Genomic DNA, 13,726 nt, shown 5'->3' with positions numbered 1-13,726 from the left:
GCATTAAAGCACTGCTGCTTTGCCTCACCATATTTACCCCTCTGGCAGAGCTTTGTTAGACTTTGGGGGGGGGGGGGGGGGGGGGGTCATGTTCGCCTCTCCATCCGTTTCTACATTTTAAAACCACAGCCTTTAACTGTTTATCACTCTTTCAGCAGGACTCAAAGTGACTCGGGAAGTGGGTATGCTTCAACACTCAAAAACGTTAAATATCAAAGTCTGTCGGGTCCCATTTAGGAAACCATTTAGAATGTTACAAGGAAGAGTAGTTCAAACTGACATTCTGGACTGAAATGTTTAGTTATTCAAGGATAATTTACCAAATGGATCTCAATATCTTTGTTTTTGCCATCATTCTTCTTGCTATTCATACACCATGCAGTGGAGTAAGAATGACAATCTATCTTCAAATATTACGCTATTCAAATATTTGAAGCGAAAATAAAGGCAGCTGTGATACTAAGATTGAATTTTCAATCCCGATCTGCTGAGGAAGGTCATGTTATGCGATCAACAGCTTCAGAACAGACTTTGTTGTGAGTTTTTGTCGACAACTCAGACTGCGTGCACATTTTACAGACTGGCTTCCTAAACTGGCTAAACTGTAGGCTTGTTCACGTTGTGATTATGTCATCATGTTTGTAGAATTATTATAGACAGATGATGACTGCCAGAAATGAAATAAAGTTGGGATAAACCGAAAACTATTTTATATATACAGTAAGTTGACCTTAAACTGTCCTTGACGTCAGTTTTTCTACCTTTACCTCTTTGTAAAGTTCAGATAAAAAGCTCATAGTCAGGTTGTTACAGGAGATTTGCAGGCGTTTGTAAAGCAACTCTGAATATTGTTCCCAGGCGGAGTTCATGGGGAGAATAATGTACCTTTAAGCTTTTTCTGCCTAAAAGTCCTGTCTTTACTTTCATACCAAACGTACGTCTATGTTCTTTCTGGAAAGATAAGGGAGGGAACTTCAGATTAATACCCTGAAGACTGTGTTCTTGTGCTTTGGGCTGTCAAAGAATTGGAACAGCTAGTCATAAAAACACTTTTGCTGGTTAGCTGGCAGCAGCTTCTTCAACTCCTCTCATGTGAACTGAAACTCGTGGTATAAATTGTGTCATGCCATGCAGCTGGCATGCCATATAGATCATTAGGGGAATAGATCAGTTTATTAACCACCGCAACCTCATTTTGTCATTCAGCAGCACAGGTGTTATTTATATCGCTTCATAACAGGTGTTTATTTTCTCCTTCCTTCCTTTTACAGGGTGATACACCTGACACTGTGTAAACACCTAGAACCGAGTGAAAGTCCAGAAAATAAATCCAGCAACATTGGATGCTAAAACCCCTCTGACTGATCCCCAGTAAAGTCTGCCTCCCTACGGCTCCATAGCCACAAGAATCCCCGGCTCAATATCCAATCTCTGACTTTCCACTTCAGCGCCCTCTCATCTTGTGAACATCCTCGTGTTTTTATACTCAGAACCCAGTCTGAGGATCCATATTTGATCTCTTAATACCCCCCGAACCGCCAAAGAGTAGAAACACTATTTTCTTTTCCTCACCATGTTGTAAAGTCATGGTTTCCAGCCACGGGTGATCGCTGAAAACCTTAAATCCTCCTCTGATAGTAGTAATTTCGGGTTCTAATCAGTGCTTAGAGAGAGACAAGCCTGACACCATGGGGTGTGGAGGGGATGTTTGAGGATGGCAGCGTGGATGTCATTGAGCCACTGTAGGGATGGCTAATAAGAGCCCTGACAATGAAGCTCGGATTCTAAGAAGCAGCGGGCCTGACAGAGCTTTGTTGAAGACAAAGACATTTTCTGCCCCATTTTGTTTCTGTTTCTCCCACCTCCTTCAGGCTTCTTTCATCCTTCTCAAGTAAACACATACAATGTTGTATTTATTTCCTTTGTTTTAATTGCCTTTTCTGCTGGTTATTTCCTCTTCTGTATCTGCTCTTTCCTTCCACCTCTCTGACTCCTTTGTTGTTGTCTATCATATAATGTATTTTGTATAGCTTCCATTTTCATCTTACAAGCTCCACATCATTAACAGCCTTATTTGCTTCCTAATGCTTCCCATTTCTTCTCTAAATGAAACCCATAATGCTAGAAATGTCTTTGCTCTGTCCTCCTCCCTTCTCCCGCCTCTCACATGTACCGCATGGAGCACAAAGGAGACAAGTGATGATATCTTATCCTTCACCGAGGTCAATAACACCATAATTCCACCTGTGTCCTGGACCCCCGTCCGTCAGCTCTTCTACAATTGTCCTCTTAGAAAGTCAGTCGGAGCCTGTTTACAGACGCCCCCCTATCTGAAGAGCCATGTTGAAGTGAAGCCAGGACAAAGGTTTTATCAGCAATCTATCAGGCACTTATGTTGGGGTGTATTAGACCTGTGCGAGAGCTCGATATGTATTGCATGATCATTACAAACTGCTGGTGGCAATCATATATTGATAAAGCAGGTGTAGGTTACAGGAACTTGATTCTAATGGCATTGATTTATCAGGAGAACTAATGGCCAAAGATAAACAGCTTCTATAGACTTGGTTAGTTCAGTTTGAAGCTATGGCAGCATTTACTACATAAAAGACAACAAGCCAGTCCTGATGACCAAACTAAACAACCTAAATAGTTCAAATAGATGGAGATCTTCCACATATATTGGGCCCATAGAGCAAAAGCAATAGCATTTCCCTTAACACTGCCTTCCAACCGTTTACAACTCATTTACATGAATGGAGAGAGGAACATCTTTTTAGACTTGGCAAATTCAAACTTTTAGGACCGAATGATTCAAATAAGGGATATTTTTATTTTAACAGGGACAGTGCACATTAATCAAACATTTCTGTAAATGTGCCAGTTAGCCAAGAGGCTATTTTTCATCCGTAGTGCCTGGACAGATTTTGTAAGTCACCCTATATTACACCATATTCAAGTGTTCTTAGTAGAGATGTCCCGATCCGATCACGTGATCGGGGATCGGAGACGATCACGTGATTTTCAAAAGATCGGAATCGGGAGAAAAAAATCGGGGATCGGGAATTTTTTTATTTTATTTTTTATTTTTGTATATAAAATATTTTTATTATTTTATTTAATGTTACAAAACAAAAATGACCATGTTCACATCTTAAAGTCATCCTGAGGCCTTAGTTTTGGTTTAAAATTACACAACATCATGTATGTGTTGCTTCTTTTGGGCTTGTTTTCATAGACCTAGTTGCTTATTTCTCTCAAATCTGGCAACAGTGTGGGCGCAATGTCTAATAGTAGCAGTAAGCTAACGAGAGGCTACGTTCAGCTGGTGACTCGGGACAGAGAAAATGTCAGGAGTTTGGAAGTATTATAAAATTGAAAGCGAAGGCAGTGTAACAGCCAGATGCAATGTTTGCAAGGTGGAGGTTCCGCGTGGTGGAAAGAACAGAGCTACGTTCAACACGACCAATCTAATACGCTACCTGAGAAACAAACACCAACAACAACACGACGAGTACAGAGCGGCCACTCAGGTAACGGCACTGAAACAACCGACACTTTTAAAAGGAAAGAGAAACTGCCCCAGAACAGTGAAAAGGCCAACATAACAGCCAAGATAGCTGAATTCATCGCGTTGGATGACCAGCCGTTATCTGTTACCTTTTTTTTCTCTTAATGCATTGCATAAAGATCGGATCGGGAAAAATCGGTATCAGCAGATTGTCAAAATCAAATGATCGGAATCGAATCGGGAGCAAAAAAAGGTGATCGGGACATCCCTAGTTCTTAGTTGGATCTACTGCAACAACAAAAAAGGACAAACTTACGAGGGCCTTTCCTTTCCAAATGATATTTGGAAAGTAAGAATTAACCTTTTTATGTGACTGAACCAAAAGCTGTAAATAGTTTTTGGTTAGGCTTGGTTGTAAATTGTGTCATTTTGCTTCCTTTTTGTTAATATCTTTTCATATTTTGTTGAAAATAAAAAGTTATTCTTACACAATAATTTCCATTCCAAGAAATGAGGAAGCTGAGATCCTTCAACATGTGCAGCAAGATGCTGGAGATCTTCTAAAGTGCACTCTTCTTTGCTGCGGTCTGCTGGGGGGGGGGGGCAGCATCAGAGCCGGTGACACCAGCAGGATCAATAAACTGATCAGGAAAGCTGGGTCTGTCATCGGCATCAAGCTGGACCCCTTTGAAGCTGTGGTGGAGAGGAGGACACTGAAGAGGCTGTTGTCCATCATGGATAACCCCACCCATCCTCTCCACCTGCAGCTGGACAGTCAACGGAGCTCCTTCTCCAACAGACTGCTGCAGCTTTGCTGTCACGACGACCGATACAGGAAAACATTCCTGCCCACTGCAATAACACTGTACAATAAATCACCTCTGGCTGGAAGAGAACTCTCTGCTCCATAGTTTTTCTATTTTCTCTTCACTGTACATTTTACATTTATATATTCAGTCTAATATTTAATATTCCATCTGTCACATACTTATGTAAATATAATACCTTGCTTATAACTTGTTATTGTTCATTTGTAAATTCAACATGTATATTTTCTACTTTCTTGTTTATTTCTTGTCTTTTAAATTTGTATTGTACAATGCCATGTCTTTTTATGCTGCTGCAACACAAACATTTCCCAAATTAAGATCAATAAAGTTTCATCTTATCTCTTATCTTAAATGTCGGTATTCAAACCAAATCAGAGTATGCCAATTGGTTAGGAGTCTGTCCACTGTCTGTCCAACATGAGACTGGCACAAAGGCCCGGGGTCAGTCTCTCTTCCTACCCTTGCCCATGTTTGACCTCACAATGTGGACCTCAGACTCGACGTCCCCCTAGCACCAAGTCTGCCTCGTGCCCCCCCCCCCCCCTGTGTCCAAAGGCATATACGTCCTGACAGAACTAACAGCTCCCATTGTATCACCCGTCCCAGCAGGTGTCTGGACGCATTAAATTGGAGGGAGCAGAGTTGTTTTGACACCTGCAAGTGTGTGTACTCGCTGCAGAGCAATCACACCTGCTGGTGACATTCAATCACAACACTAAAGCATAACAGCAGCAACTAATTAATATTATACTCCCTGTGAGCGCTCAGGAATATGGGTCAAGTCGAGTCTAAAGAAAGATGTTGGAAAATATTGATGGAAATGTCTGGGATAAAGAGATATTGACTGATTTCTGCAATATAATGGGTCGAAACGACAGAAAGTCTGTAACAGAAAGCTTAAAAAATGCAGTGACCTTTATATTTTTAATCCCTTTGTCTTTAAAAAATAATACAATTACTTTTAAAAGTTGAGTTGATTTGATGCCCCCTCACGCTCAGTATAACCCATCTAGCTGTCTATTATTCTCTGCTTCGTGTCATTTTGAACTACGCTCAAATGACTAACCCTCCACATCTCCGTCACCTTCACACTTCCTGAGCAAACTCTCTACCCATCCGTCCGTATACAGTATCAACTCTGTCCTCTTGCCTCATGACACGCACACAAATCTCGGGCCATGTGCATGAATAGAGAGATAAAGGAGCCCCCCTTGGCAAAAATGTAAAATTAACGTCAATTGAGACGCATAGTACTGTTAGCGCTGTGCTAGTCTCCCTCATGGCCACATTCTCCGGTGCAGTGTAGTGTTGTCTGGCATTAACAGCTCTTACAGTGTATGTAGCAAAACGACTCCATTAAGGGGCTCGAGAGGAGCCATCATGGGTCCACTTTTCTCTGTCTCTCTCAAAATATTACACATCAGAAGTGCCGGGTGTCTCACTAGAGATATTTTAAGCACTTAACCGTTAACGCCTCTGGTGTGATTAGGCTAGATTGGCATATTATTAAGTCCATTAGCACATTTCCAGATCTCTAAAGATAACCTGTTAACACTCTACACAGCTTTCTATAAAGTGATATTTAAAAATATAAATACATGTAAATATAAAACTTTGTGCAATATACACGCATGTGCAATATACCCTCACACAATTCAGGCTTTATATTTCTTTCAATGTATTAACAATCTGTAAACAGTAACAGCTACCTCTTAATTTCTATACGGTCACTTTTTTTACCATGTGTTTTTACCATTTGCCATTTCTTTTGTATTTATTGTATTTTTTATTATTAATAATGTGTGCATACCTAGTTAGTTTTTAATTTTTTTAAATATGTAAGTATATTCCTTTTACTTTATCTGCACTAGTGTTTTGACGTTGCTAGACAAATAAAGGAATTCTGATTATTTACGTTCCCTATGTTGTGTTGAGTTTGGACAGGGCTTAGGTGTGCAACCAGTTTGACAACCAAAATACTGTAGAGCAACTAAAGAAGTGAATTGGTTGCTCAGTTTTTTGTCATGAAAAATGCAGCAGTGCCCATAACCCCCGTCCACCCATTTTCAGAATTTAAAAGTAAATAGAAAAGTAGAAGGTCCTAAGGAAACACTTCCATGTGCCGCGTTCAGAGAAGCCCAAGAAACACACAAGCATATTTCCAAGAATGTCAAACCACTCTTCCACATCATGTCTTTCTTTAGATAGAAATATATTGGTGATATAGAATGCTTGAGTGGTCGTGTGAAGCTGTTTATTTTTGACAGGGCTTTTTTTATTTAAATGTCATATTGGTTTTCTTCGGTATGCCTTTGGGTGCATTTGTGTTCAACAGGTTATAAAAAGGACTTTATGAGCTGTTGAGTGTAGTGCTGTTGCACTATTTCCTCAACCTTCAAAGAAATATGTGATTGTGAACTTCAAAAAGACAAGACGACACAAAAATCTGATGAAGACAGACCAGATGAGCCAGAGGATTATCTCCTTTAGGTACCACAAGTGGTTTTTTTTCTTAAGTTCTTTTTTTGCTTCACTTTGTTTTAAATTGTCTTTTTAGTTTACTGACTATTCATCATTTTGTATGCTCTCTTAATGTCATTTGATACATAAAAAGGCTTATATATAAATTAACACCACCTAAAAACTACACTCTCCATGCTTTATATTACGGCATACAGATGTGCTTCCTGTACAGGATAGGGCTCCCGACCAAACAGCTGTTAACTATTCCCAAAGTTGCCAGGGCAACGCTGCAATGGAAAATTCTTGGGAATTTCCATGTGGGAAAGGATTGTGGGAAGTAATACAGCAGCAAGGTTGTTTCATTACTCCGCAAAAACATTAAGGGCAGGGGACATTTCTTTGTCTTTAAAGGAATTCATGAGAAACTTAAACTAAAGCAACACTCGGAGGCCACATATAAACAAGGGGTCCAGAAAACATCAGACAGTGAATGGGGTAGGATTTATGTGGAGCCCCCTGCCACCTTGCACCCCCGGCCCTGTATATATACCAACGTCTGAGTCGGGAAGACAGAGGCCTGCCTAAATATAGCCACGGTTGAGATGGGGTCAAAAGGGAGTGAGTGGGAGAGGAAAAGGGAAAAAGATTAAGGAGAAGCAGGAAAGGAAGGAAAAGGCAAAAGAAAAGCAGAGGGAGGGTGAGAGAAAATGAAGTGGCGAGCAAACATGGGCAAAGATCTGGCCCCCTTGCGTGCGTGCGTGCGTGCGTGCGTGTGTGTGTGCGTGCGCGCGTGTAACAGATATAGCCCGCCAGCTGCTAGACTTAAGGCAGGGGAATGCCTCCTGAAATATACCTGCAAGCACCAACTCTTTGGCGGCTGAGAGGTGCAAATCCCATCCAAGGAAACCCAATCCTAGCCTGACCCGTTCAATCCATCCGTCATTACGTTTAATATTATGAATATGTCTTTATTATCAGGCTATGTTCCACAATCATTCAAAGTAGCAGTGATAAAAACGCTTCTTAAAAAGCACAACCTCGATCCAGAGGTTTTAGCCAACTATAGACCTATTTCTAATCTTCCGTTCCTCTCAAAAATTCTTGAGAAAGCAGTCGCAAAACAGTTTCGTGATTACTTAAAAAACAATGATTTATTTGAAGATTTTCAGTCTGGCTTTAGAACACATCATAGCACAGAGACAGCTCTGGTTAAAGTCACAAATTACATTATAATAGCCTCAGACAAAGGACTTGTATTACTTGTACGTTATTTAGTACTCTATTCTTGTTTTGCTCGATCTCAGTGCTGCATTTGATACTATCGACCATGATATCTTATTGCAAAGACTAGAGCACTTAGTTGGCATACAGGGAACTGCTTTAGGCTGGTTTAGGTCCTATCTATCTGAACGCTCTCAGTTTGTACGTGTCAATGATGAATCTTCCACGCAAACCAAAGTTAGCCATGGAGTGCCACAGGGCTCCGTGCTCGGACATATTGTGTTCACATTATATATGCTTCCGTTAGGCAATATTATAAGGAATCATTCTGTACATTTTCATTGTTATGCGGATGATACTCAACTATATTTATCAATCAAGCCTGATGAAATTAATCATCTAAATAAAATTCAAGACTGCCTCAAGGACTTAAAAACGTGGATGACCTTAAACTTTTTGATGTTAAACACGACCAAAACTGAAGTTATTGTACTTGGCCCGAAGAATCTACAAAACAAATTATCTAACGATATACTAACTATGGATGGCATTAATTTGGCCTCCAGTGAGACTGTAAGGAATCTTGGTGTTATATTTGATCAGGAGTTATCCTTTAACGCCCACATAAAATCAATTTCAAGGACCGCCTACTTCCATCTATGTAACATTTAAAAAATCAGGCATATCTTGCCTCAAAACGATGCAGAGAAACTAGTATATGCATTATATTATTATTGTAACTCCTTATTATCAGGGTGTACCAAGAAGTCAGTTAAGTCGCTTCAGCTGATTCAAAATGCTGCAGCTCGTGTACTAACACATTACATTACTCCTGTTCTGGCTGTCTTACACTGGCTCCCTATAGAACACAGGATAGAATTAAAAAAAAGTATTCTTCTCGCCTACAAAGCCCTTAATGGGCAGACGCCATCTTACCTTAACCCTCTGGAGTCGGTGGACGTGCCGGCGCGTCCAGGTGCGCATCATTTTAAGTAATTAATCATATATTTTCGATTATAAGGAGTAGAAATATGATTCAGATATCCGCGGAATCGCTGGAACAGTAGCTTTCCAGTGGTATCTCTTGTGAGACTGTAACCAGGGCACAGCACCCAATATGGCCGCTCAAAGCAGCTTGACTTTACACTGTGTGGGATTGGTGGATTCGTGTGTCCGTCAAGGAAATCTCGGCCGGCAGCCATCATGGTCTGAAATGACCAATGGACATTGAGAAATCACTAAGGACCTACCCACCAAGTAAAAAAAACATAAACCACGTGTCTCCCATCAGTTTACGTCTATGAGGAGAGAGAGAGAGAGACAGAGAAAATGGCTAAAAAAAACGTTACAGTTGCCGACTTCGCTAGAGATTTTTTTTTGCTAGCAGCAGTGAAGATAGAGCCTCAGAACCTGAAGTCTTCGACTCTTCTTCTTCTTCTTCTTCTTCTTCTTCTTCTTCTTCTTCTTCTTCTTCTTCTTCTTCTTCTTCTTCTTCTTCTTCTTCTTCTTCTTCTTCTTCTTCTTCTTCTTCTTCTTCTTCTTCTTCTTCTTCTTCTTCTTCTTCTTCTTCTTCTTCTTCTTCTTCTTCTAAGAAGAAGAAGAATGTCCAGGTGAGATGAAAATGAAAAATAATAGCCGTCTGTGCGTGCCTAATCGTTTGTTTGCGTACCTCACTTCCCTTTCGCTTCTCATGCACTGACTCGCTAAGCTGAACAGCCAATCAGAGTGATTTATTTTGCCGATTCAACAAGGTGAATCGGCAGCGGAAGGTGTCGGCACGGCCGAAAAGACATGACGGTGCGGGACACACCAATCTGAGTAGGGCGACAGGACGCTCATCGACGGCCGAAATCGGCTTGGTTTGTCAGGGCCTTAAGACAAAGTTTGTGGGAAATGTAAAGCCATTTTCTCAAGATGTACAGATGGAGAACCCATACAAATAATACCATAACAGAGGAATAGTTTGACTTTTGGGGCAAATGCTTAGTCCTTTTTTTGTTTAGCGTTAGATGAGATTATGGACTCTGGACCTAGTTTGCTTGCGATTCATATCTCAGGAACCCACTCTATATTTGTATATTTACACTATCCCTGCACACAACTGCCCATGATGCTCTTTGTTCAGATAGAGTGCCTCCTCACATTATGCCCTCTGATCGCCAGAGACGAGGAGAACACAGGGAGCATGGCTCTTTAGCTGGTTGAGCATAAAATTGAGTTAAAAAGTGAGAGTGGGAGTGGGAGAAATGGAGCAGAGGGTGACAGAAACTGTGGATAAAAGGAGGACAGAGAAAAAGTATGTCTGTTGGTGACTCAAGCCTAAGCCAACAAAAAAGCATATGAACAATTCTTGGATTGGATGGCTGAACTCAGCATAATGCGTTGGCATGTGATGACAGAAAGATTTGGAGACGTTTTGTCTTTTTGGCTGTGAGGGTGGTAACAGGACTCGTGCAGAATTCATGCAGCCAAATGTCCGTATGCATTAGACATATTGGATCAAGAAGGCTGAATTATCTGGATGTCCTTGTCATCTATTTTTCTCTCAGTCTTCATCTTTTCTGTGCATCTCTTCCTTATCTCTAAGCTGGCGCCCAGTTCTCTGGGGCAAAAGGCTATGACATCAGACTTTGCATTTCAGATGCAATGATGTTAATCATCTGCCTTCGGGCAACGGAGAAAAAATAAGAGAAGGGATGCATGGGGATCAGGATGGAAAGGAGATGGACAGGGGACAAACAAGGCGGAAAGGGGTGGAGAAAGAGTGGGAGACATGAAGATCTGAAGCAGATAGATCCTGGCATGTGAGGTTAGTGATAGAGCCCAGACATACACTCACTCCTGGAGGTGAGAGGGGAGGAAGACGGCAGTGCTACACACACCGTGTTCAAATGTCTGCTTTTAGTCACACAAATGCTGAGCTACTTCCACATTTCTGAATTTCCTGGAGGGGAACAGACCGGGTCAGTCTCTGCTTCCCTCTGAGACTTTAACCTTGAGGAGTCGATGTGAAGCTTGTCACTCGAAATCACCGTCACCACAAGAGATCACAGAGAGTAGGACTCAAAGCGTAGGGAGAGAGCGGGAATGGGAGAGTATTTTGTGCAAACCTCTCCTCCACATGTTTATACCAATTGGCAAATGTCAAAATACAGACGCTGAGTTCCGTGGAGTTTGATTCTGGCATCGACTTTTCTTCTAAATCAAGTTTGCTAATTGAAACGAAGAGCCCCTGCCAATCTTGTTGTGAATTTTAATATCTTTTTTTATCCAGATTGCCAATTCCACTCAACTGTGTCAGTGAAAGTGGGTCTGCAGCTCTGTGTGAAAATCATGTACACAACCCACAGATCAATCCACTTAGTGCCCATGAAATATAGGGAGTGGGCAGGCCGCTCAGCTAGTCTGACATCATTGTACTCGCCCATTAGGCTGAGTGCCATCTTGGCTCACCACCTCTCTGGGGGATCGTGTTGGGCTGCATTCAAAACCCAACGCTGTAGTCCGGCCTCCAGAACCATCTGGAATATCTCAAACCTGTTGATTAAGAGTGAGGGGCAGCATGGTGGCTGAAACAGACTCACACACTTACTCGTTTGTTTAATCTTGGATATATCATCTGTTAGATCTGTTAATGTTGCGAGACAAATATAGAGAGTCAGATTTAGATGGAGTGATACTTTATCTTACATTTATAACCCACCTGGCAGGGCATATAGAGAGTTTTCAGATCATATTTTGAGACTTATCAATCTGAAATGAGTGAGTCTGCCCCCAAATTTCCCAGATGGTCTGCAAATATTGCTTGTGATTATACGTTTAATTAATTATCTTGAAAATGTATTCATAATTGGTTCCAAATATGTCAAAAATAGTGGAAAAGGGTCTTTACTAGTCCTCAAAACCTAAAGGCACCTCTTTAAATTGCGTTTATTGTTTGACAATCAACAAAATCCAAAATGATTCAATTTACCATCACAAAAGACACAAAATATTCAAACTTTAGCAGCTGGAACCAGTGAATATTGTGGTTTTTCAGCGTGAAACCAATGACAAACTCAATGATCTGCCCTGAAGTGTAAATTGAATCTGATGTATCCACTAACAAACCAAACTGTGCTTAAATCCCAGTGTGGGAAAAGTTTGGGGACCCCTCAGACCTCAGCCTGGGATGATTAATTTGACAGAGAGCCACATGTCACTGCTGCTAGCTGGCACCCAACGGACATGAGCTTTCAATATCATGTTTCACAGGGTAAAGTTGTATCTGAAGTAATGTGCGATCATCATCAGTTGGCAAGAAGGAAGCACTTTCTGATTCTGCTGAGGCGCATCGAGGATTATGTTCCACCAACTGCAATAATTAGATATCTCTTAATTTATTTTTATTTTCATGTATCTGAAACGTGTCACAAAAACAATAATCATTGTGAAAATGTAAACTCTTTAAAGAGCCATGCTGTATTTTCGGCCACATTGCATATTATCCGAGACTTTCTAAAAAAGCCAACAGGCTGTTTTACTCACATCTGCGCTGTGGGGAATTGTCCGGTCGACACAGACGAAATGGTTGACAGGAGTAAAAGTAAGCAGACTGAGTAATCCATAGCTTTGTTTATTTCCCCGGGACCAGGATCCAGACAGCAAGAAGATGCCAATAAAAAAAAAAAGGTTTCACTAATCCACAGCGCCGTGCGTACTTCTCAGCCAAACGCCTCAGACCGCCATCGGTGCGCGGTTTTTTTGTTGTTGTTTTTTTTTTGTTCAGCCTAGTCTGTGTGTATGTGACTGTTAAGTTACTGCGATAGGCTATTAGAGCAGATCTACGGCGTGTGTCAAAAAATAAAAGCAGAAAAGGGGAGGGCGCATTTGGATGTTCAGCTGGGCCGGCAGAGCGGTGCCTCTCCGCACACTGCAAGAAACATCAGCCAGTAATTTAGCAGTGTGGGGACCACAGTTAAACACGTGGGAAAGTGTGCCAAAGTGGGGGAGATCATACTGTCTTTCATGCATTTGAATCATGTCTTTGGTTTGTCCTTTTCTGAATTGTGCTTTAATTCAACTGATCAAAACAAATGGCTCTCAACACTGATGTAAAGTTACACATAGGCCTACTTAAGTACAATTTTGAGGTACTTTACTTGAGTGTGTCAATGTTCTGCTATACTTTGTACTTCTATTACAGTTCAGATGTAAATCATGTACTTTTACTCCACAAAATGTATTTAATACCTTTAGTTTTAGACATTTGGATTAATGATGTGAAATATAATCAAGTCTTAAATCAGACTTTAGTTACACCTGGAGTAAATTCACAAGCTACCCTGCAGTAAACAAAGCTTCAATAACACTATAATGATCATAAAAAAAACACATCATATATATTATTCTGAAATGGACCAATCCGTATAATGACTATTACCGTTGGTACTTTAAGTATATTTTGATGCTAATACTTTTCTACTTTTACTTGGGTAACATTTTGATTGCAGGACTTTTACTTAAAACATTTTATCTGAGTTCTTCTCCACCTTTGCTTTTTAGATTTCACTTCTATAGAATAAAGCCACGACAATAGAATACATGCTGTTTTTTAAGTGTGGCTTACTTGTAATGACATTTTTTACAGTGGGTGTTTTTTGTGTTTGTTTCTGACGCACACATGGGTTTCCGGGCTCCCTCTCTCCCAGCCTCACTCATC

General features: G+C 40.9%; 1 protein-coding gene across 1 annotated transcript in view; it reads right to left on the bottom strand.

Moving 5' to 3' along the window:
- LOC117468436 (voltage-dependent calcium channel subunit alpha-2/delta-1-like) overlaps window positions 1–12,874 on the bottom strand; it is a 123,495-nt gene extending 110,621 nt beyond the window's left edge. The window contains exon 1 of the mRNA XM_071201834.1: window positions 12,553–12,874. Coding sequence (XP_071057935.1) covers window positions 12,553–12,632 — 80 coding nt within the window. The 5' untranslated portion in view covers window positions 12,633–12,874. The remainder of the gene's footprint in view (window positions 1–12,552) is intronic.
- Between the last annotated feature and the right edge of the window lie 852 nt (window positions 12,875–13,726).

The sequence above is a fragment of the Pseudochaenichthys georgianus genome, chromosome 23 (assembly GCF_902827115.2).
Source record: "Pseudochaenichthys georgianus chromosome 23, fPseGeo1.2, whole genome shotgun sequence".
In the NCBI taxonomy this organism is placed as follows: Eukaryota; Metazoa; Chordata; class Actinopteri; order Perciformes; family Channichthyidae; genus Pseudochaenichthys; species Pseudochaenichthys georgianus.
Note: the sequence above shows the minus strand (reverse complement) of the source record. Positions and strands in the feature narration are given on the sequence as shown.